This window comes from Lepidochelys olivacea (assembly GCF_965140295.1).
Source record: "Lepidochelys olivacea isolate rLepOli2 genome assembly, chromosome: 1".
Lineage (NCBI taxonomy): Eukaryota > Metazoa > Chordata > Testudines > Cheloniidae > Lepidochelys > Lepidochelys olivacea.
This window is the reverse complement of record NC_140411.1, coordinates 266271976-266296218: the sequence shown is the minus strand read 5'-3', so window position 1 is coordinate 266296218 and position 24243 is coordinate 266271976. Positions and strand designations below refer to the sequence as shown.

The window sequence follows — 24243 nt, the reverse complement described above, 5'->3', positions numbered from 1 at the left end:
ACATTTTAAAATTAATATTTTACACTGGTATTCATTAGTTTTATTTTTCAGTGTTAACTTTAGGACACCATATCAATTTTATCTTCTGTTTATTCCAGAACAGAATTACTTTCTTTTGCACTCCTGTAACTCCAAAACAGCTGTTTTTGATGCCCAATAATATAAATGGAAGGACACTCAGGACATGGCACCATCTAAATGTATATAGGACCTGTATTAAGAAAAAAAAATCACATGTGGATTTGACTTTGCTTGTTCTGATGTGATTCATGAAGGAAATGTGTGATGGTTGTAAGGCTACTGTATTTCTAATTACAAACATTAAATACTTAACCAGGCAGTTGGCCCCATACTTTTCTTTGGTATGCATAGAAATTTTGAAACTGGAATGTTCACCGGGCACAAATGTACCCCTAAACCACCATTTAACCATTTCCCTCAGCCTTCTTGCAGTGATTCTAAAATTAATATCCATATTTTTCAGGTGGCTAGACTATTCTAGATATTGTTTTTTCTGTTTGCAAAGGTTTCATGGTCACATTTTTGAAGGATTTTCTCTTCTGGGGATTGGAGTGATTGGAAGATCAGTATTCTACTGTACATATTGTAATTTAGTGTTAATATAAGTAGCAAGGTATGATTATATACAACTGCAGAAAACTTATGGACATACCTGCTCTTCTGCGTACCATTATGACAGTTGAATCATTTTCATCAATTTTGCTAAGCCCTGAGATTTGGAGAGTGTAGATAGGGTTTTTGTTTTTTTTTGAGAACCCTTGGTTCTGGAATGTTGGTCATAATCAGTCACCTTCAGGGTCTGGTGCCAGAATCATCTCAGACTTCTGCTTGGAGGTAGGTGTAATTGAGAAATTGCTTCTATTGAATCAGGGGTTGTATAGCTTGTTAGCAAATCTCTTGTTCTTACACACAATCTGATAGATGGGAGCACTCTGTAGATAGGAAAATAATGCCTGAGTGGACTCAAAGGAGTGGGGGCTTCTTTTTTAAACAGGCTTAAATTTGTAAGAATATTGAGCACCACACAAGTCCTCCTATATTGCTGTTTCTACATACAAACACATTGACTGTTACTACATAACAACCAAGGTGATGGCTTACAAAAGTGCACCCTTACCTGTTTGCTTCAGGCCTCTCAAGTAGAATTGCCTAGAACGAAAAGGGCAAAGCAAATTATATCTATCTAATATCCTTATTTGGTGTTCCTTTTTTAATTTAACACTCCACATCTGAAAGGTTTCTCTCTCTGCCTTCTCCCACCATTTGAGTCATATGGCATCTCATCATATCTATCAAATTTATGCTGAACATCAAATCTGTTTACCTGCTACTATACCTCAGACAGTGTGCTATTAACATCACTGCTTTACTAAGGTGTTGGCCTCTGCTGCCTCCTTCCTTGAATTCCCGTGAGTCAGACCACAGAGGAGGGTGATGTATCCATCGTAGCCAGTGCTGAGAGTCTCTCTCTTGCATTGACATCGAGAGAGCAATTTTCAGACTTCCTGATGTAACACCTTCACACCCAAGTCTAACCCTCCTTGCAGTTAGGAATGCCTCTACCTCAGTGGTCTTTACCCCTCTGACCTTGTCACTCGTGTGTCTCATAATTGATTCTTTCTAGCGCCTATACAGAGCAAGGTATGGTGGTATGTTTTGAACAAGTCTTGGGAGCCATGAGCTCTTGAGCTTCTGACACACGCTCTGACCTTGGCCAAATCACATGATGATTCTGCTGCAGTTTCCCCTCCTGTAAATGGGGATACTTGCCTACCTTGGAGCGATATATTAAGTATGTTGTAAAATGCATTGATGGTGAAAAGAGCTATGTACGAAGTATTATCCAATCTGTTCCTCCATGGCCATGTGACTTCTAACAGCGGCATCCCATCTTTTCTAGTCTCTCACTCCCACTGACCATTCTGTTTGCATGTTCTCTAATGTCTCACTCAATTTAATATTTCCACCTTCTTATCCTTTCCTTGGCCACATGCAAAGGATTTCCATCCACCTTTAATGTAACTGGCCAAACTTGCATCACTGTCACAAACACTTTATTTGCCACCTGTCACTCTTCTGACATAGTACTTCAAGGAAAACTACCTGTTTACTTGGCACTCTTCCTTGTTGTTTAGTCTTGTCTCTGCAGCATTGCTTGCAACATTTCAACCATTATCAACAATTCCTTTTTCTTCTGCTGCTACCTTCCCAACTCCCTAAAATCTGCAGCTACTTGCCCTTTTGTAAGCCTTTCTCTGACCATGACATACACACTAATCACCAAAACTGCGTAGTGATTTTGGGTGCCCAACTTGACACCTTAAAGGAGTCTCCGTTTTCAGAAAGTGAACACTCACTATCAGATGCCAAGTTGATACCCAAGATCACTATTTAGTTTTGAAAATCTTGGCTGGTTTAGTCTTTAATCCCTTCTTTCTTAGCAAAATGATTGTGTTGCTATCAATGTTCAAACCACGTTTTGCACAATAGCCTCAACTATTTGTAATTCATGTTTCATTAAGACAGTTGCCTAATAGCATCTGTGCATTCAGTTTTCATCAACAAAAGTTTGTCTTGACCTCTATGTAAATCTTGGCACTCACTGATTGACTTTGTCCTCCTGAATAGTCTCTGTAACTATTCAGGTGTCGGGTTTCTTTTCATTGTGGTCCTTCCCCATGTAACACTGCTTTTTCTCTGGTGATTCCTCCTATTGAAACTCAAGAGCTCAGTTGTAAGCCCTTTACTTCCCTCCTTCTCTCACTTGTATTTTAACTGCTACTTTTTCCTGTTTATCCTGATAAATGTTTCAACTGGTTCAGCACAATACATAGTAGATGGTAAATCCACTTATAACCAGTTTTCTGGGATTTCTTTAGTCTTGTCTATCCCACAGTGTTAGCCATGTGAACTCCATTGAATCAGTGTTAGTTCATAGTTGTTTCTGTATATTATATCCTTTAAATCAGTGGTTTTCAAACTGTGGGTCGCAACCAAGTACTGGGTCATGGAATGTAAGGCACTGGGTTGCGGTGGCTTTGGTCAGCGCTGCTGACTGGGCCGTTAAGTCCCATTGGTGGTGCTGGCCGGCTAAGGCAGGCGAGTCCCTACCTGATCCCACACTGTGCTGCGCCCCGGAAGCAGCCAGCAGCGGGTCCGGCTCTGCGGGAGGACAGGGGGGTGGTGATTGTGGGCAAGAATCACACAGAGGCACTTGTCTGCCTCTGCCTAGGAGCCGGACCTGCTGTTGGTCACTTCTGGGGTGCAGCACAGTCCGTGGTACTAGGACAAGCGGGAAGCCTGCCTCTGCATCCTGGCTGCGCCACTGATCAGAAGCCACTGGAGATAAGCCCGTGCCGCAGTTCCCTGCCCCAGCCCTGAGCCCCCCTCAAACCCAGAGCCCCTTTCTGGACCCCAACCCCCTCATCTCCAGCTCCATTGGGTCGCGCTCATCAACAGTTTTCTTCAACTTGGTCTCCAGAAAAAAAGTTTGAAAATCACTGCTTTAAATTACCACTCTTACGCTGATTGTCAAGGCTCTGCTCATGTTCATGTTCAGCCATGTTCCTTATGGATTAATCTTTCACCTAAATATCAGTTAAGGGTTTGTGGGACAAATTTCAAACTCTGTTCTGCCTTCTGATATCCCATTTTGCCTTCCGTTCCCATAACCATGGCCTTCTCCTTGACTCAACTCCCCATATATGCTTTGGCTGCAAACTTGTCTATTGTCACTTCTGTAACGTTGCCTCTGTGTATCCCCTCCCCTCCCCCCCGTCTTGATGCCACCTCTGCAGAGTTCTTTATCTTGCTTTGAATACTGTAACTCCTTTTAAAGTTTCTCAAGTTCCTGTTTGTTCCAACATGTGCAAAATGTTGCTTCCCACATATGTGTAGAGTGGAAAGATCTCCAAGCATATACCCAGGCTCCCTACTCATTTCAGGGACCAGATTGACATTGCCTTGTTTTTTAAAACCAGCCATAGACGTTTCATTCTGCCTCTTGAATCTTGTCTCTTTGCTCTCCATCTGCGCCCTCTACTCATTTACTAAATAAGATGTTGAGAGGGAGAGAGATTCTTGTGTGTGTTCAAGAACTTTTTATAAAGCTTCTCCCATTTGGAGCAGTCGCATTGTTTCTATACATTTTTAAAATCTCATTTGTGTTCTTAACTTTGCTGTTAATTTAGTAACTGTATTTAACCCTGAGGTGTTTCAGATACAGTTGTGTGAAAGATGCTATTTCTAATAAACCTCTTTGTATAAATATCAGTGCGCTAGTCTACAGCAGTGGTTCTCAACCTTTTTTAATTTGCGGACCCCTAAAAAACTTCCAATGGAGATATGGACCTCTTCAGAAATTTCGAATGGAGGTGCCAGACACCTTTGGAAATTTATTGTCGGCATATATAGTTGAATTCTGTCCTGTCACTTTTCAGTCTGTCTTTTGCGGACCCCTTAGATCGAGTCCATGGACTACAGATTGAGAACTACTGATCTCATAGGACTTAGCTTTGGGCATTTGCAAGTTTCAATAAACTTTCAACCTGAACTGTCCTAACCTGATGAGCTAACTTGTACACCAGCATTAATAGTAACATTAAGGTTCCAAATTTTCAAAATGTTTTGAACGTTCCTAACTTACGAAATTAGAAAGTTTTAAATGTTTCAAGAACTCTTGGCTCCAAGCTTTTCTCCCTTAACTGCGACAAATTCAGATGGACTGCTAATGTCAATAACACAGCTAAGATGGCAATAAATGTTTTACTGGTGAAAATGGATTTCTCATAGGATTAAGAGTGACTTCCTCCTGTAGGTTGTTGGTCTGCATTCGGGTCCACCAGTTGTGAGCAAAGATTATATCTAGTGGCTTTTTACTATTTGTTTCACTTTGTAGTGGATAGGTGGTTCATGTGGCTGACTTTCCTCTTTTAGTGTCACCCTTCGTGGTAGTGCACTGGAGGAGCAAGGTATTTAATTAAAATAGATTGTGCTCCGTTCCCATCCCTGGTAGTGGGGAAAGTTAGCACTCTTTTTGTGGGTAAAAAATACTTCTGTCCTCATGGCTGTAAATTCGTCACATTTCAGTGCTAATCTTTGTTTTGCTTTTTAAAAAAGGGATTAATTGAAAGCTAAAAGATGTCTAGCCAGAAATGCGTGTATAGACAGAATGAGTCCCCAATTCTGGTTAGGGCCTCCAGATGCTGTGGCTAAAGAAGTAGTAGACTTTCCCCTTGTGATAGATTTTTGACATGTTCTTTTTCTGGAAAGCGTTGATCCTTAGGGCCTAGAGCTGCTGTAGCACATTTTTAAAACTTACAAAGTAAAATTCTAAAGTGTACAACTTGCTTTGTAAGTCAATCTAAAAGAAACAGATGTCACCAGTAGAATAGTGAGAGCACCCTACAATGCATAAACAGATCTGACCTTGGATAGACTGAGAAGAGGTCAAAAGTTGAGGTCTTTCATGCAAAACTCACTTCCACTTCTTCCCATTTAAACTAGAGGACTATTAGCATGCACACTTCAACAGGTTGGCTGCAGCAATATCTCAGAGGAGGAAGATCTCTCATTACTGAGGGCCCTAAGTTACTATAAGGCTTTATTGGTCAAATCAAATATCCTAAATTTCAGTTAGAACCTATCTGGCAATAAATGCAGATGGCCAAACTCTGATAGTGCACATTTCTGAATGAATGTGTTTCTGAGTAGAACATAGCTTTTTGCTATTTGCAATGTTTTAAAAAAATGGAGTACCTTAATCGGGTAACTTAATTTGAAAGAATATAAAGATCTCTGTGAAATTAGGCTGTCTGACTTGTTTCAGTATATGCAAATTTAATCCCTTTCCTCAACACTGGAATCTTGTGTTGGGAAAAAGATATTAAGCTGAATTTGGAGTTCAATTATTTGTAGGCATAGGTATCTTTTTAAACAAAAAAAAGTTTGCTTACGTAAGTGGGTCAACTATATCTGAAGATGACATTCAGTAATCATACTGAGTCCAGGTTCAGATGCCTTGTTTTCCTTTCAGCTTCCTTCTCTACTTCTCTCATCTGACCTGATCACAGAATAACTCTATAAAGGTACCTGCAAATGTACATTAATGCTTAACCATCCTAATTTATTTGTTACAAAGACAGAAAAGTCAAGAATGGCTCTAGTGGTCCTCAGTGTGCACCTGTGCACTGCACTAATTTTATTCTTTGCTCTGAGCATAAGAATTATAAAATCCTAGGACCAAAAATCCCAACTTAAAATTGCTGTCTGTATTTCACACATGTCTTAATAACATGGTCACAACTAAACCTCATAAAGTTCAGAGCACATTCCATATAGCACTTCCTGTCATTACACTCAACTCCACAGAAAATTCCAAATATCTGATAAAAAAAAAGTAACTGTCCACAAATCTTGTATGGGATTCTCCTTTTAGGGTCTGGAAGTCTTTTTTTTTTTTTTTTCCATTGATTTACAATAATCAGTGAAGGTTGAAGTTCTGCTTAGACTGCATCAGTCATTTGCATTAAATATACCCAGAATAGGTTAATTTTGGTCATCCCGTGTGCATGGATGTTATGTACCACTCCATTTTTAACCAAGATGTGCTTTGTATATATCCCAGATAAATATTTGCACTCATTTCAATGTCGTCATTGCTTCCCCTTCAGCTCGTCGTTGCTAGTATTGGCCCTTTGGTAGTTCTCACTGTATAGTAGCCCATATAGTATGTTATGTCCTTTCTGAAAAAATTAAAAATGCTTGGTTACTATCAACCAGTAAACATTCTGTGTATATAATGGCAACTAGGTGGAGGCCTCTACTGACCAATTTTTCAAGTTTTTTTTTTAAATCTGCTGAACTGATGTCACTTTGCATGAACAGGGCTTAGTGCACTGTAGCCCCAAACTGATTAAGGCTTCTAGCTGTTACATTATGTAAATGTTAAATAACCATTTAAAAATTCAGCATCACAGATAAAGGTGTGCTCTGTGAAAACCAGTGGCATGAAGGTATGTATTGCTTTCAAATAAGCTATATTCCTCCATATTTTTGGCAGGCTGTTTTCTCACAACTTAAATTAAGTGGCTTGCAGCTGTAATGGCACCAAGTTTAGCTCTTTGTTTTCATAACCTTGATTTGTAAGCAGAAGATTACAATCACTCTCCTGAAACTACAGGTAAAAATCTCTTCTCAAATCTACTCTGTGGAACCCCATTCTAGTCTTCTCTCCTTACATGCACAGCTCTCCCATTGAATATCTGACTTCAGATATGCCTCGTGGCTCTTGCGAGGTGGAGGGTGAGTACTCTTCCCTTGAAAATAAAATTGGTAGGTGGCTGTTTAAGTCTTATCCAGTCGCTGAAGGCCTAGTTAAGGATCATAACTCCACATGGGAGAAAAGTTAATGGTCACAGGAGCTGAGCTGAGTTCCAGCACTTCCACAAAAGAAACGTTCAAGTTTGTTTCCTGAAAACCATAACTGATGTGAAGGTTGCATGAATGAAATAGATTAGAGGAAATAAAATATGAAAGAGAATAAGTGGGAGGATCCGTTTGAACCTATTCTGAAGTTCATTCTTGTTCCACATCTACAATTTGTGCTCTATTGCTCAACCCAGAGCAATGATGCAGTGTTATGAAAATTTCCTTGCTTTCCCATCTGCCCCATGCACTACTTAAAAGTGCATTAGAGGGGATTCTCTTTCTGTTCTGTTTTCTTCTCAGAACCACAATAGAATACATTCTTGGGGTGGGGGGTGTAGTGTTATACACTGTTAAGATGTGTGATCCCTTTCTACACTGCTGTTGCTACCACAGTGGAGCTGCACTAGTGGTGAATGTAAACATCTGACTTTGGCAATGCAGATGTATGCTAAGAGTTTCCATTTTATATCATTGGTAAATGACACTTTAACTGTTTTTTTTCCCTTAGGAGACACATTGGCTATGAGTAGGGCTCTACCAAATTCTCCATTTTAGTCAATTTCATGGTCATAGGATTTTAAAAATAATAAATTTCATGATTTCAGCTATTTAAATCTGAAATTTCCTTGTGCTGTAATTGGGGACCTGACCCAAAAAGGAACTGCGGGGAGGTCACAAGGTTATTGTAGGGGGGGTTGCAGGACTGCTACCCTTACTTCTGCGCTGCTGCTGGCAGCTACAGCGATGTCTTCAGAGCTGGGCAGCTAGAGAGCGGCGGCTGCTGACCAGGAGCCCAACTCTGAAGCTAGAGCCACCGCCAGCAGCAGTGCAGAAGTAAGGATGGCATGGTATGGTATTGCAACCCTTACTTCTGCGCTGCTGTCTGCAGAGCAGGGCCCTCAGTCACCAGCTGCCACTCTCCAGCCACCCAGCTCTGAAAGCAGCAATGCAGAAGTAAGGGTGGCATGGTATGGTATTGCCACCCTTACATCTGCGCTACTGCTGGCAAGGCGCTGCCTTCAGAACTGGGCTCTCAGCAACAGCCACTGCTCTCCGGCTTCCCAGCTCTGAAGGCAGTGCAGAAGTAAAGGTGGCAATACCAGGACCCCTCTAAAATAACCTTGTGACCGCCCCTTGCAACTCCCCCTTTGAATAAGGACCCCCAATTTGAGGAACATTGGTCCCGTCCCCCCCCCCCGCCCCACCATGAAACCTATATAGTATAGTGTAAAAGCACACAAGACCAGATTTCGCTGGGGGGAGACCAGATTTCATGGTTTGTGATGCGGTTTTCAGGGCCGTAATTTCATAGGGCCCTCGCTATAAGCCCTGGTCATTAGGATTTTTAGACTTTTAAATGTTTTACCTGCTAATGTCAATGTAGGTTATAGTCAAACTGAAATAAAATGGTCGTGGTACTCGTTCAAGCTTTACTCACTTGGCTCTCAGAATAAGAACCTTCACAGTGGATTGTATTGATCTTCAAAATAGGATCATGCATGTCTTCTTCACACCTCCTTGGTGGGACTTGGGTGCCATCCCAGGCTTCCCTATAGCGTGGCTTCCAAGGATCAGACTGGGAAAAATTATAAATGGTGGTACACTCCAAAGCTCCACTCCCAACCCAAGCTTTGGACCTTTGTGATAGCAATCGGATATTACTGACAGTAGATTGTGCAGCTCTTCATATAATTGTCTCCTTTCTTGCATGCTGTGATCATCTAAATGCAATATTACAAATTTACTATTGATCAGAAATGCAAATTACCTGTGGCATTGTTTCAGGTTGCCTAGAGAGCTAGGCAGATATTACTGAATCAATTTAGATTTTGTTCATATTTTGCAGGTTATTTTTGCAACCATAAGGATTAAAGTCTTTTTAAATAAAAGCTTAAATTCCGAAGGACAACATGGTAGCCACAAGGAAAAAGTATTGGCTTGCTGGGATGCTTGTCTGTCATTAGGCTTTTAACTAGGGCTGTTGATTAATCACAGTTAACTCACGTGATTAACTTTAAAAAAAACAAAAAACCACCATGATTAATTGCAATTTTAATCCCACTGTTAAACCATAGAATACCAACTGATGTTTGTTAAATATTTTGGATTTTTTTTACCCTTTCAAATATATTGTTTTCAGTTACAACATAGAGTATAAAGTGTACAGTGCTCACTTCATATTATTTTTATTACAAATATTTGCACTGTAAAAATGATAAATATTTTTCAGTTCACCTGTACAAGTACCATAGGGCAATCTGTTTATCGTGAAAGTGCAACTTACAAATGTAGATTGTTTTTGAGTGCAGTTGTGTTTAAAAAAAGAGAGAGAGAAATTTTAGAACCTACAAGTCCACTCAGCCCTACGTTTTGTTCAGCCAGTCACTAAAAGGAACAAGTTTGTTTACATTTATGGGAAATAATGATGCCTCCCACTTGTTTACAATGTCACCTGAAAGTGAGAACAGACGTTCACATGGCACTTTTTTGTAGCCGGCATTGCAAGGTATTTGTGTGCCAGATATGCTAAACATTCGTATGCCCCTTCATGCTTTGGCCACTATTCCAGAGGGCATGCTTCCATGCTGATGACACTCGTTAAAAAAAAATGTGTTAATTAAATTTGTGACTGAACTCCTTTGGGGAGGATTGTATGTCTCCTGCTCTGTATTTTACCCACATTCTGCCATATATTTCATGTTATAGCAGTCTCGGATGATGACCCAGCATGCAGTTCATTTTAAGAACACTTTCACTGCAGATCTTACAAAATGCAAAGAAAGTACCAGTGTGAGATTTCTAAAGATAGCTATAGCACTCGACCCAAGGTTTAAGAATCTGAAGTGCCTTCCAAAATCTGAGAGGGGCGGGGTGTGGAGCATGCATTGAGAAGTCTTAAAAGAGCAACATTCCGATGCGGAAACTACAGAACCTGAACCACCAAAAATGAAAATGAGCTGCTGGTGGCATGCGACTCAAATGATGAAAATGAACATGTGTTGGTGTGTACTGCTTTGGATCGTTATAAAGCAGAACCAGTCATCAGCATGGATGCATGTTCTCTGGAATGGTGGGGTTTGGGGTACAGGAGGGGGCTCTGGGCTGGGACAGGCTTTTGGGGCACGGAGGGAAGGGCTCTGGCTGGGGGTGTGGGCTCTGGGCTGGGGCTGGGGATGAGGGGCTCGGGGTACAAGAGGGGACTCTGAGCTGGGATTGAGGAGTTCAGAGGGCAGGAGGGTTGTGGCAGGGGATTGTGGTGTGGGGCAGGTTCAGGGGTGCTTACCACATGGCACTTACCGCAAGCAGCCCCTGGAAGTATGTTTCCCCCTCCTGCTCCGGGGTGCGGCCAGGTGGCTCTGTGCATTGCCCTGTCCACAGGCACCACCCCTGCAGTTCCCATTGGCCAGGAACTGCAGTCAATGGGAGCTGCGGGGACAGTGCCTGCAGACGGGGCAGTGCGCAGAGGTGCCTGGCTGCGCCTCCTTGTGCTACGTAGGAGCCTGAGGGGAGTCACACTGGCTGCTTCTTGGGAGCTGCACGGAGCGAGGCAAGCCCCTGACCCCACTCCCCAGCTGGAGTGGGGCAAACTCAGTGATGCAAGATTTCATGTCTTTCATTTTTTCTGTAGCCAGTAGCTGCTGACAGTGCAACGTTAGTCAGATAAGCAGGACAGGTAATAAGTAGCAGCTCTGGTTTCTGGTTGAGTTTAAACTCCAATGCAATCTTAGCCATGTAGGAAGCAGAATCTGTGTTAGTTGTGGCTAAATTTTCCCAAGTTTGTTGGTATGTCTCAAACATGTCCATTACTGCTGCGTTGACAAAACAGCTGTCAGCTGAGCAGATGAATGTCACACTCAGCACAAAACAATGTGGGTTTATTTGCTTTGAAATAAAAAAATGAAAACAAAAGGCCAAGAATTGGATGGTCCAAAGCATCAGGAGACTCGTCAAAACTCTGATTAGACAACATATTTCCATTTGTTCCATCAGTTTAGATACTGAAGCATTGTCGTTATCTTTCAGATATTTGAGTGAGATTGTCTGTCTGCATTAGGAAGGGTTTTTGCTGCTGGACAGCATTGTCTCACAAAGTCACCAACAGGCTCCTCCGCAATTAACAGCGATTATCAGTGAAACAAGGAGCACACACACATTTGTTGACACAATCGTGCTGTTTTTTCTTTCATTAAAGCCCTGGTGAAAACTCCTGATATTGATTGTTTACCCCAAACCTCACTTTCTTCTTAAGCTTCTTGTCACTTGCTTTTGAAATGCTCCTTTATTTTGTCAGTGCGAGCACAGACCGAAATGCTGCATTACTTGCAGCGCAATGCATCCTCTTCGCTCCCGTCTTTACTTTCCTTGAAAATTTCTAAGCACTGATTTTCTTGTTGATATTCAGGCATAGATTTGTGTTTTTTGCCCCAGGTTTCCCTCTTTATCTGCAGAGGATTTATTGTTTAAATTCAGTGTTGCACTGAACGGACACAAAGGAGTAGGTGGGCAGAATCTCCTTTTGAGGCAGTCATAGACTGTCTATGCTACTGCAGTAAGTTGACCTAAGTTAAGCAACTCCAGCTACGTGAATAACATAGCTGGAGTCGATGTATCTTAGGTCGACTTACTGCAGTGTGTCCCATCGCTCTCCCATCGACTTACCTTACTCCTCTCATTCCTGGTGGAGAACCGGGGTTGACCGGAGAGCATTCTGCCATTGATTTAGTAGGTCTCCACTAGACCTGCTAAATCGACCCCCCCAGTGCATCGATCGCCAGAGCATCGATCCCGTGGTAGTGTAGACATAGCCATAGTCTGATATTAATGTTTGATTTTTCCAACCTCGGCTGTGTGTGTGTGTTCTGTGTTTTAACTGCAGTATTGCTTCAATCTTGGAGCTGCAGGACACAATAGTCGCGGAAAGTATTAGTGTTCAGCAAAAATAAGCACCCAAAAAATGAGTGGATTGATAACGGGTGTAAATGAGTAAAAACCCAAACTCTTTTAATTAAAAAAAAAAAAAACTTGAAAATTTATTGGTCAAAATTAGTAAAAACTGAAAATGCAGTGCACTATGCATTAGCTGCACCTCCAGAGTGATGAGGGTTGGATTAATGAGTGGATGTAATTTGTCCTATTTTAGGCAAATTATGCTTTCAGGATCCTGGCAAGTGAAGCCCTCAGTTGTGCTAAATATTGTGGGGTTACCACAAGTCATTGCTACACAGAATCATAAGGGTTCTGGATAGAGGGAAAACATGGTGTCTCCTAATCCTGCCATTAACTCAAGTTTAAACTGTTAGTAGCTGTCTCCACTAAACCTCTTAGACTGTTTTACATTTTAGTTATCCCTTGATTGAAGAAGCCCCTATTTATGCTTAAACCTAAGTTTATTCTTTCTGCACAGATAAGAGATGGTACTTAAGATCAGGGGTTCTAAGCTCTCTCCTGTGGACTTAGTGCCTTGGTTGTATGTTACGTATTCTTAGGATGGTTTAAGGGACTGGTTCCTGTAACGCTTCCCAGGAAGTCCCAGTTCTCGATGAAGCATTGCAGCAGCCAGCACAAAGGATTGTCTTAAGAGCTGACAGATGCTGTGCTATAAGGGGGCACGGTTTCCTGGTACCTCCATTTGTGGTTGTGAGCAAGTTGAGAATCTCTGTCCTAGATTTTGGTGGGTCTCCTTTTGGTATTTGTTACACCACAATCAGCTCTCTTCACCCTTGCCGTCTTCTTAAGCTGTTCATGCTTTTAATGTATGCATCTTATCTTGGTGTGCCCTCTTCTTTCTACTGTAGTCTTGTGATCTTCTGGATTTTTTGCAGCTATTGAATGTCCTTTTTTAAAAACTGATCAGTACTGACAGTACAGACCTAGGGCTGGACAAGGGCCTTTATACATTTAAGCCATTTTAGTGCTGACTATTTAATACATCACCTTATTCTTTTCACTCCTTGTGTTGCTATATGGTGCAATCAGTTTGGTGGCATTGCTAGTATAATACTTTATTTCATCCAGCTGTGTTCCACTGAACTTTGCCTGTTTTGGGTTACTTGAAGTGCTCAGCCTTCTGCACTGTTGTGCTGTTATATCTTGCTCTCGGTAACCCAAAGATCTAAATCTGAATCTAAAATTATAGGAGTGTTTGCTTTTTAATGGAACTAGAATTTATTTAGTATTTTGGCATAAAGGTTGTTGTATTTCATTATGACTTCGAGAACTATTATTGAAGTATGTATTGCAATGTAAGAGATAATTCACATGAGGCACTTATCCTTATAGGATAGGAAACTTGATCTAAATTAGACAAGCTGTTTCCATACATCTATTCTAGACTCCCTTGGTGGGAAAAGTCAAATTCATGTGGAATAGAGTGTAGGATGCTATAAAGATCAGTCAATTATACAAGGTTAGTAAAGAAGCACAATATATCTGCTTCTGTATAATCAATCAAATGATAGGATTGATTATTAGTTTAAAAAATCAAATTACTTTTGAGGAAAGCATAGTTAAAAACAGATGAGTCTAATGGGATGTCATTTTTAATAAAAAGGCAAGAGTAAATTAAGCTTGGGTTATTCATTATGTAAAAGCTTCAAAACAGAGCATATCTATTGTCTGCATTTTGTTGTGGTATCTCTTTATTCTGTCTTCTGGCTGAATGCAGATGAGTATCCAGTCCAGTTCTTTGCAATATCTTGAGATATATAACTGAAGTTTGCCAAGACAAAGGATTACATCTGCCTTAAATATTTATTTAATAGGCATGTTATATTTTCTCTATAAATAAGTAAATCTGACTGAACATTAGTTGTTTCATGGCAAAAATTTGGTCCTAGATCTACATGTTGAAATTCAGGTGACAACTTGATATTGGTCTAATTTTGGAAAATTTCCTCTCGGCCACCTTGTCCGCCATCTAAATTAGACTAAAGTAGGAAGATAAGGGAAGCCACACAAAGATCAGGTTCATACATGAAAAGCCTAGGAAGGAAATTCAACCAAAATTGCTCCAGGTCCCAGATTTGGAGATAGCTTACTTCATCAAACTACTGTACCTCCCTCAAAACAAGCTGAATAAGGGATCATGAGAATTAAGTTTCAAAGCTCTGACTGTTTACAAATTCCCCTATAAAAACTTTAGAATCTAGTCAAACTGATGTTACCAGTGTAGTGTCTAGGCCTTGTCTAAATTATTGTAGTGCAGTGTTTAGGCCTTGTCCACATATACAGGCATATGCTGCCCACCTGATTTGGAGGGATAATCTTTAAACATAAGGATATTCTAATGTCCTTTGTATTTGCAGTAAGACTGTCCACTAAGGTATCATTGTGATAGTAGGATTTTTTGTGATGTGGAAACTTGTCCATTAGGAACTCAAACTATCAGTTTTCCACATAGATTAATGCTCAGACATCAAATGGTGGTACACTGTTGGTCGTTATCAGTGTGGGATGAGTTGAACTCCTTGTGTTGATGAAAGCTTATCTGTCACTATATACTTCCCTAATTTATCCACCATAGGGAAGGACAGGTGCTAATGTGTAAAGCTTTTTAGGTACAACTGTTGAATTTCGTGCTTGTGTATCACACTGGAAACTGAACATTTTCAGCAGAAGTGCCATACTTCGGAATCTGTTCACTTCTCAGTGGGGACACAAGTTTCCATCAACATGAACAGAGTTTATGAAATAATGCACACTGAGGAAACAATAGACCTTCATGTCTGAAATGCTTGGTTTTACCTGAACCTGTTTTTTAAATGGGAGTTGGCTTTTTTCATTGCAGCTTTACCAAATTAATCTATTGCCATAGGAACAAAACAAAGTTATATCAGACCTGTTTCTAAGATTATCTTGAGTCAGAATAGAAAACTTTTCCAGAAAGATTATGATGTGATTGGTGGATTTAAACTTGGCATATGAGTTCCCCCACATTTTCCTATCCTCCTCCGCACACTGCTTAAGTTACTGAAAGAGCCTATGAAGAGAAACAAATGTGAGGATGAGGAAGTATTAGTCTCATATTACCAGTTTAATGGTGATAAATGGAAATAAGTCTCCTAAAAATATTCAAAATTACACCACCTTCTCTTCTCCTCCCTCCACCCCCCCCCCCCCCCCAAAAAATCTGGTGGAAGTGGTTCAGGGACTTCTTTTACAGACTCGGGTTCATCTGGGGTTTAAATGATTTTTTCATTATCCTCTTGTTTTTATATATTATGCCAGTTTTATGATGCAAATTGGATTAAAACTTGACTTTATAAAGAATATAGTAGCAACTATGGGACCAGCCGTGGGCTTCAGGAGCCACACTCTTAAATAACATGTAGGAAGATTTATTATAAGTGGTGGAGGTAATGATGACTGTAGTTAAGGTTGCCCAACACTTTCCATATACAACTCTGTTTTCAGTTGCTTATAACTTTGCTGATCTCTAAGCATTTGGGCTGAAATTTACCATACAGTGCTGCAGAAGTATTGCATAAGAACAGAAGAATTGACAGGACACCTATCTGACCCAGTATGACTTTAGCCACTAATTGAGACTTCAGAAAAAAGTGCAAGAACTTTGAAAACTATGGATTAACTTGCCAACAAGGGATCTTTGTGAACTGTAGAGGCCAGTGAGGAAGGCACAGACATCTGGAATTTTGATGAAGTGGCTGCAACTTTAATCCCTTAACAGAATAATTTTCTCAAGGCCATTTGTCCTCGGAGCACTGGGGAAGGCAATAGATGACTCGCCTATCATCTACCCCCACAGTATCAATGCTCAGATCCAGAGCATCGTGTTCACTCAACCCACCCACTCAAAATAAGACCTCATCAAAGTCTGTATTATTCCAATCCCTACTGCATTTTACAGTGGTGGGTAGAGTGGTAAGAGGTCCTCTTCTGCTTAGCCTGGCCCTTAATTGCCCAGTGTCCCAGCCAGCCAAACCAGGAGCCTGTTGCAGGCACCTGGATTGCTCAGTGAGAGCTCCTCAGTTAAGCAGAGCTATCCCATTGGCTGAGTGGTGTCATGGGGCTGCCAAGTGGCTGTAGCCTTTCCACCTATCCCTACCCCAGAAAGCCATGTTGGCTGGAAAAGCCAGCTTGCCCTTCTTCCTAAACTTTACAGTCATTGGTTGGCTTACGCCCTAAAGCATAAAAATTTGTATGTCTTTAATAAACAAAACACCCCCCTTTCCTCTCCATGTCATGTAACTGTGAATGTTCTCATTATCCATATAGATGACAAGTCTTTTCTGAGATCTGTTAAGCTCTTGACCTCAGTGCCTTGCCAAGAACTCATTACCTCAGATTAATTCTGTTGACGTAAAAAAAAAAAATCATGTAGTCAGTTTTAAATTTCTTACCTTTCAATTTCATTGTATGTCCCTTTTTGCTCTTGTATTAGGGTAAATTGGAGTACCCAGTTTACCTTCTTTATACTGTTCTATTAATATGTATATCTTCTCTCCAAACATAGTCCCAACCTTTTCGATCTCTTTTTATAGAAGTCTTTTACCTCAAATTGTTTTTTTCATCTCTCTCTGGACTCCTGTTTATGCCGCAGTATGTCTTTTAAAAAAAAAAAAATTGATGCCAGGTTACCAGAATTGATTAGGCAATGTGGCATTTAGACTATCTTTGGTATTTTCTGTCCCATTTCTTATACATCCTGAGTCCTGACACCTTGCTTGCTTTTTTTGACTACTGCTGCACATTGAGCTGTTTACATTGACAGCATGGTGTCTTCCCTGAGTGTCACTACTTGCTACTAAATTTATATATTATAGTGCCACTCCTAATTACTGCCACATTAATACCAAGTAGGAAATGAACAGTATCTGGTCATAAAATTATTCTGCACATTTCAGGCTGGCAGGTATTGCAGAAGCATTGTGTTTGGCCCCTAGTTAGTCATTGAAGAGCATCTTGTCTATCTTCTGCAACTAGGTGGTGTTGGACAGGTAGATCTCTGCAGTCTACATCCACTTCTGCTGCCATAACAGCTCTTGAAGATGGTGGTAAATGCCCATTGAGAATTTCCCATAATCATTTTTCTGAGTTAATGAATTAGAATCTTCTTGTATTGAGAGCTGAATCCAGCAACTTGATTTTTATGGTGCTATTTGAGGGCTATGGGCACAAACCTAATAGGAACAGTTGTGACTTGGGTTGTAGCTGATTTTTCACCTCTTCCATGCCACAAGTTCATTTATCTTTCATTTCAGCTAGACTTTTGGAAAGCTCCTCTAGTTTTCCCATCCGTTGGCTAAACAAGAAGTTGCAAACACGTGCCCAACCTTCCAAAGGAATTACAGGGAATAAATTCTAGAGAGCCCAAAACTAGATTAAAGTAAAATAGGAGGAATGACTGATTGACAAGTCAGTGAGAGCAAGTACAAGTGTGTGCACCAGGGTTTCACACTAAATGGGTGCAGAACAAATCTTGTGAAAACCCATCACTTTCCTACAAGCATATTGTACAGGTCCTGATATATTAGCCACTTGCCTGCCACATACTGTTGAGCATTCTGTAAGATTGTTTGATAATAGCATTATTCAGTTTTGTGAGCTAGGGCTGAAGTAAGTTAGTCCTTGAAGTCTTTATTGGCTTGAGAAAAAAAGCTTCTCTGATCTCCTTTTCTGCTATAGCATGTAAGGTTTGAACCACTTTCGGTACTTGAATAATTTGCGAAATAGTGAGCAGGCTTTTGGATTAATGATTTCTGCTGTTGGATTTGTTGACTCTTGTGTCTCTAGTCTTTGCTCACTGGTTGAGACTTGACATTTGGTTTTGCTTCTCCTCTTCTTCAGATGTTACTTTATTTGCTAACTTCTGAAGAATGAGTAATTCTCTCGCCTCAGCCAAGGAGCAAAGATAACATCAAATAATTGCAAGTATTAGTTTAACAGCTGATAAGATAAATTTTGTATCCTGAAAATTACTCTGTGGTATGGTGACCAGCATCCAACTATTGTAGATAACTTCAGTTACTGTATAGTGATCTTGAAAGTGATTTGATGCCTTTGTCCTCTTCCTGGTTTCCACACCGGATATCTAAGTCTGACTATACTGTGCACAAGGGCCTTCACCCTTACTATGTTTTAGATTCTGCTTGCTGCCATATAGGATGGCATACTTGGTCAGGAACGTGAAAGGTCAGGAACACCCTGCTGCAATCCTTATGGCACATTGGCTGGGTGTAGTGGATTAATATGGTAACTGATCTTGCTGTTGATGCCATGGGTTCAAGTTTGGCTTAGATCACAAATAATGATTTGAGATATTTAATCACTTGTCCATATGAAAATATAAACATTTATTCTCATGAGAAGTCTTGGAGAAAGAGGTACCATAACAGGACAGAGGTGGTGTTGGAAAACTTTCACACTGCATGCTCCCTTTAGTCCTAGGCACTCACTAAGGATATCTGTTCTTCACTCTGTGCAGTCAGACTTACAAATGTCACTGAAGAATGGTTGGAGTTGGGGGAGTATCCCATCCTTCCCCTTCTCATCTTGTTGAATTGGAATCACACATTAGATGCCACATGGTCCATTTGGTTGCAGTTCAAACTTCCTGCCAGGGCTTAGTCTCATCCAATGCTGGTGGAGGAGCATTGCCCTACAAATACTGCACTGTCAGAGGCCACTCTTCAGATCTGACATCAAACATCTCTTTTACTCTCTCTTTGGCTGTCAAGGTGGAAGTTGGCATCAGTGATTTAAAAGAATCAGATAACTACATTGTGCTGGCAAACATTTCCCTCAAATAGGAAATGGGATCTTGGCTGACTGTAAATAATTGCTAAATAGGGCTTTTTGCATTTGCTGACACAATCACTGCACCATCAGTATCTTGATCTGTGAAGTGCTTTGGTATACCCGGAGTAGAAGAAGCATTGTATAAAATCAAGGTCTGCTCTGTTTGTCATGGTATCAGCCCCTGCTGTTTCTGTATTAGTGTTCCCTAAATCATTAAATGTAATCGTCAGGAGCTCAGCTACTGCAGTGACGAATGCAGTATAAGAACCTATATAGAAGAGAATCTTCCAGTGCCAATAGCTGTTATCCCATTGCCCTTCTTTGGTAATGGATGCCCTGAAACATCAGGGTGAAGGAGTTCAGCGTTCACTGTTTGGTGTCTTGTTTCAGCTGGAGCAGATTGCAATGCTGGGAATTATTCTGAAAGATCTTTTAGGAATTTCCTCCTTTGCCCTTAGGCTGAAAGAGAGATACATTCTTTCTGACTTAATGCACGCATTGCTACCTTTTCCTTTTGAATCGCATCTGCAGTGCTGTAAATGAGCAAGCTGTAATCAAACAGCCCCGTTCTTTGGTTTCCCCAAGTGACTAATCATGTTGGACTTCAATAGCAGAGCCCTAGCCTTTCTTCACTTTAATATACTGGAAGGCATGCTCAATGGCAGGCTTTAGCATCTGCTGTCTATTCATAAAGCAGATGAATTGGGTAGACTAGCTGCCAGCCCTCTGATAAAAGATCTCATGGGTCTTCTCCCACTGCTAATGAAAGGAGAGCCATTGTGTCCTTAACCATTCAGGTCTCTAACTTGAATAAATGGTGACATGAGTGGGGAAGGAGTTAAATCTTTCCCCTGCACCATTACACTAAAAAAGTGAAACAATAAAACATGCCAACCCATCTTGATTAATTCATAGTCCATATTAAAATCCCTAGCCCAGTTTCTTGACAGGGGAAACTGTATTAAATGCTTAATAGAGAAAGAAGATCCCCTTCCCCCACCAAAGGAGGACATCTGTTTCTAACTTCAGCTTTTTATTTTTTTATCTTTCATTTTTTTTGTTGGTAAATCTCCCAGACAACAGCAGTTCTATAGAGAGTTTAAATATGAAGGAATGGCAGGACGGGCTAAGGGCACTTCTACCGAACATTAACATCAACTTTGGTGGGCTGCCCAATCCTTCTTCCCCCTCCAACGCCAACCACAGTGTACCAACGTCCAACACTGCCACCTCCGACAGCCTGAATTGGGACAGCCCTGGCAGCTGGATGGACCCCGCAATCATCACAGGTAACCATTTCTCACTCCTTCAGCTCCACTGGCAGCCATCAGCTGGGTATTGGTACAAACTAATCGGCATCTGAAAAAAAATAAGTCTGTATGCGGTGGTCTCTTCCAGCTTCCATCCACAAAACTTCAAGGAGCCAGGAATCCTTGTGGAACAAATAGGTATAATGAACCCCCACTTAGCCCTTTCCAGTGCATGCCCAGGATCTTCACAGGTGGTTAGAATGCTCAGTGCATAACTGTAGGCTTATGTTGGCGTCCCTTCTGCTGGATGGTATGTCCAGTATGTGCGCTGCTGGTCTTCTGTTAATGCCTTCAGTGCCTGGACTTCTAATTTAAAAATGAACGTACTCCACTTGTTTATAAAGCTCTGTTTTATAAGGCTGTCTGGTTGTGTATCTCTGTTAGATAGGCTGAAGCATGATTCAAGCAGGGAGAGCAGGAAGAAAAGCATGCAGTAGTGGTAGAACTGGGTTTGGGTAGGTAATGGACAGGGACCTGGGCCTTGTGATTGGGGGGTGGGAGGGTTGGCAAATGCGTGATGTAAGAATATGGACTTAATGACACAAAAAGTGTTTCTAGGAGGGAAACTATTTGGATTTAAATGTTCATCTTTGTGGGAAGGGTGAGAGATAAACTGTATAAACATGTTTTCTGTACAAGCTAATTGTTTTCTCACCACTGCCATCTGTTAGATTAAATTGACCTCCTTCACACTGAACATGTTTCTGTTGTGACTCACCTGTTTTCCTCCCACTTTTTCTTCTCTTCACAGGGATCCCAGCCTCCACAGGAAACAGTTTAGACTCCCTTCAAGACGACAATCCACCACACTGGCTAAAATCTCTTCAAGCCCTCACAGAGATGGACGGCCCCAGTGCAGCCCCATCACAGACCCACCACAGTAACCCCTTCAGCACACAGATCCCTCTGCACAGAGCCAGTTGGAACCCCTACTCTCCCCCTTCAAACCCTACCAGTTTCCATTCCCCTCCCCCAGGCTTTCAGACAGCCTTCAGACCCCCCAGTAAAACCCCCACAGATCTACTACAGAGCTCAGCGCTGGATCGTCATTAGGAAAGGAGGAGGAAAAAACATGAGAAATGCAGGAATTGCCCCACCCTGATTCCTCCCCATGCCCACCCACCATTCCCTTCTCATATCTTTCTTTCTGAAGAATCTAGTTCCTGATCAAATCTTCCCCTCCACCCCCAAATGCAATGCGATCACAGGGTCATGACCGTATATTTTTTGTTGTAAAGTTTCTGCTGATCCAGTGTTTGAAATACACTGTTTAAAAATATTTCCTTAAACATTGTAAGAAAAAAGAGAGAGAGAGAAATCAAAGTGCTGTCTCAGTGCTTAAAAAGAGACTATATCAGTCTGTCTTTCGCACATAATGAGCATTTCTGCCTCGCAGAAAGTCAATCTACAGTAGGGGAGAAATGTAATGCAAAAATATAGAATGAATTGCAGAAACATGAACATTTTATTTTTAATTTAAACAAAATTACTGAACATATGGAGGAAAGCAGTGGCCTTGCAGTTATTTTGCATTCAGGTGTCACTACACAGGGAAATTGCTATGTATTTTTTTGGAAGGGGGTACTTTATGTAAGTCAGTAAGAAGTTTGACAAGAAGTGGGTCAAAGGACAAAATGTGTAGAAGTAACTGGCATGTTGCTAAAGAGTGGTTTAAAGAGGGGGGAAAAGTTTTTTTAAAAATTTTTGGCGTTAGATTTAAAGTAAACTTTAATGTTTTAAAAGTATTCACAGATTTAATACCTAGCATATAACATAATATAAGCAGCTGAAACACGAGTGATATTTACTTCAGTCTTTCTGTCTCCTCTGTCAATCTCTCTTTCTTTTTTTTTAAATTCACCTGATTAGGGCACTCTGGGATAGCACTGCATTGGGGCCACATGATCACCATCAGGAGCGCAACCTTTGACCTCCTCTGCCTGCAGCTTTTACTTAACCCTGTAGTTTCTGGACGTTTGTGCAGTATTGAAAAGACAGGAAAAAAAGAAACAGATAAATAAACATGGTTATAACCTGACGCTAAAACTAAAAACAAGGAAATGTACCTCTTTCTTCAGAATTAAAACTAAAATCTTAAATAAAACAGAAAACTTGATGATGACTTTGTTTTCCTTTTTCTTGGTTTTTAACTCTGCATGGGGTTTTATGGAGTACCAGCAAATCCTAGTAGATTCTTCCCATTCATTTTAAACTGATACTACTCATTACAGTAAAAGTAATCTTGTCTTCCCTGGGACTGGGGACAAATAGCACAGTGGTGACATAATAGCATGATGGCACTGAAAGCTGAGCACTGGGGGGAGTTCTAGTTACTGCTTTAAAACTTGGTTTTTCAATCCCTGTACCTCCCAATGCCTAGTGAACATTTGGCAAAGGGACGTCTTTGTTTAAAGACTCAACACCCCTCCCCTTGGGTGCAGGTGTGCAAGAGCTGTTTACGTACGCGAGATCTCTAAGGGTGTATCTACACAGTGAGCGGCAACGAGTCTCCGAGCCCAAGTCAACAGACTCTGACTCACTGCCATGGGCTGTGTAGATGTACCCTAAGAGGTCTGCCAGGGAGCCCAACCTTGGTAGTCACAATATTTAAAATAAGCAAACGTTTTGATGGGGTGGGGGGCAAGATTAGGGGATGACACTTTCAATCCATGATTCAACCCCTAACTTCATGTCCTCTGCAGGAGGCTTTCCATTCTAATAGCCCCATCGTCCACAAACCAGCTGCAAACTTGGCAAGCTTCTTAGTGATGGTGACTTTAGAAAGCTACTTCCTCTCTTCTCATACCACATTACCCTTTGGTGCAGTTTTCAGAGTGGCTGCTTTTCCTAGGAGCATTTATTTACTAAGGCTTGTTAACTGAACTGAAGTTACTGGTTCTAGATGTCATAATTGAAAACAAGCCTTGTGCTCTCAGTGCTCAGAAGAATGCTTTTCAACCTGTTTGTGCCAAAAAAATCACTTGCCTGAAAACTATCAGGTGGTTTAATGGCTTCTGGATTAAAGGCTTCATTTAACAAAAACTGAAAATTAAAGCTGGTGGTGTGGACTGAAATCAGTGTGAGTGCCCCCTGCAAGCAATTCCTTCATAAGCATGCCAGATGCATGAATTCTAGGTGAAGAAAACAAAAGAAACTAGGTTGGCTTTAATATCCCTATTGAGATCATGGTGAGGATTGGGTTAGTTCTGAGAGACAACCTCTATCATTAGCAAAACTTGCAAACTTCTATTAAAGGACTACAAATCCCTATAAATAACCCTCTTAAAGACTGGTGCAATTAGTTACTGCTAGTTAAGTTAGCAACTCACAAAGCGTGACCATTTCCATGTATTTGGATTCAGTCCCACTGCCAGAGTTTGGAACGTTTAAAACAAAAACCTGCATGTCAAATTCTCATGCCAAGCATTGTGTAGGCTCTAGCTGTTTACAATGTGTTGTGCTAGCCCTATGAGAGTAAACGTACCATTCAGAAGTTTCATGCTAGCTGCATTCTTTTCTTCCTGGGGCTTCACCTCCCTCACAAAAGCAAACTCCCTAGCTGGTAACTTTGGGTACTGTAGTACACAGACGTTACTGCATCCAGCTTGACAGTGTATGGTATTTACTTGTAACCTTTCTCAAATCTAGATTTAACAGAGTGACGATGATGCAAATTGACAAACAATACATCAGATGGGCTTAATATGTTTGCTGTCTAGTTGTCTCA

General features: G+C 41.0%; 1 protein-coding gene across 7 annotated transcripts in view; it reads left to right on the top strand.

Annotated features, from left to right (window-relative positions):
• CNOT4 (CCR4-NOT transcription complex subunit 4) overlaps positions 1–22622 on the top strand; it is a 122784-nt gene extending 100162 nt beyond the window's left edge. For 4 of the 7 annotated variants that reach the window (XM_084652594.1, XM_084652592.1, XM_084652593.1 and 1 more), the window contains 2 exons: positions 20283–20495; positions 21268–22622. In XM_084652594.1, coding sequence (XP_084508720.1) covers positions 20283–20495; positions 21268–21569 — 515 coding nt within the window. In that variant the 3' untranslated portion in view covers positions 21570–22622. The remainder of the gene's footprint in view (positions 1–20282; positions 20496–21267) is intronic. The other 3 variants (XM_084652597.1, XM_084652596.1, XM_084652595.1) reach the window with 1 other exon arrangement.
• Positions 22623–24243: the final 1621 nt, after the last annotated feature.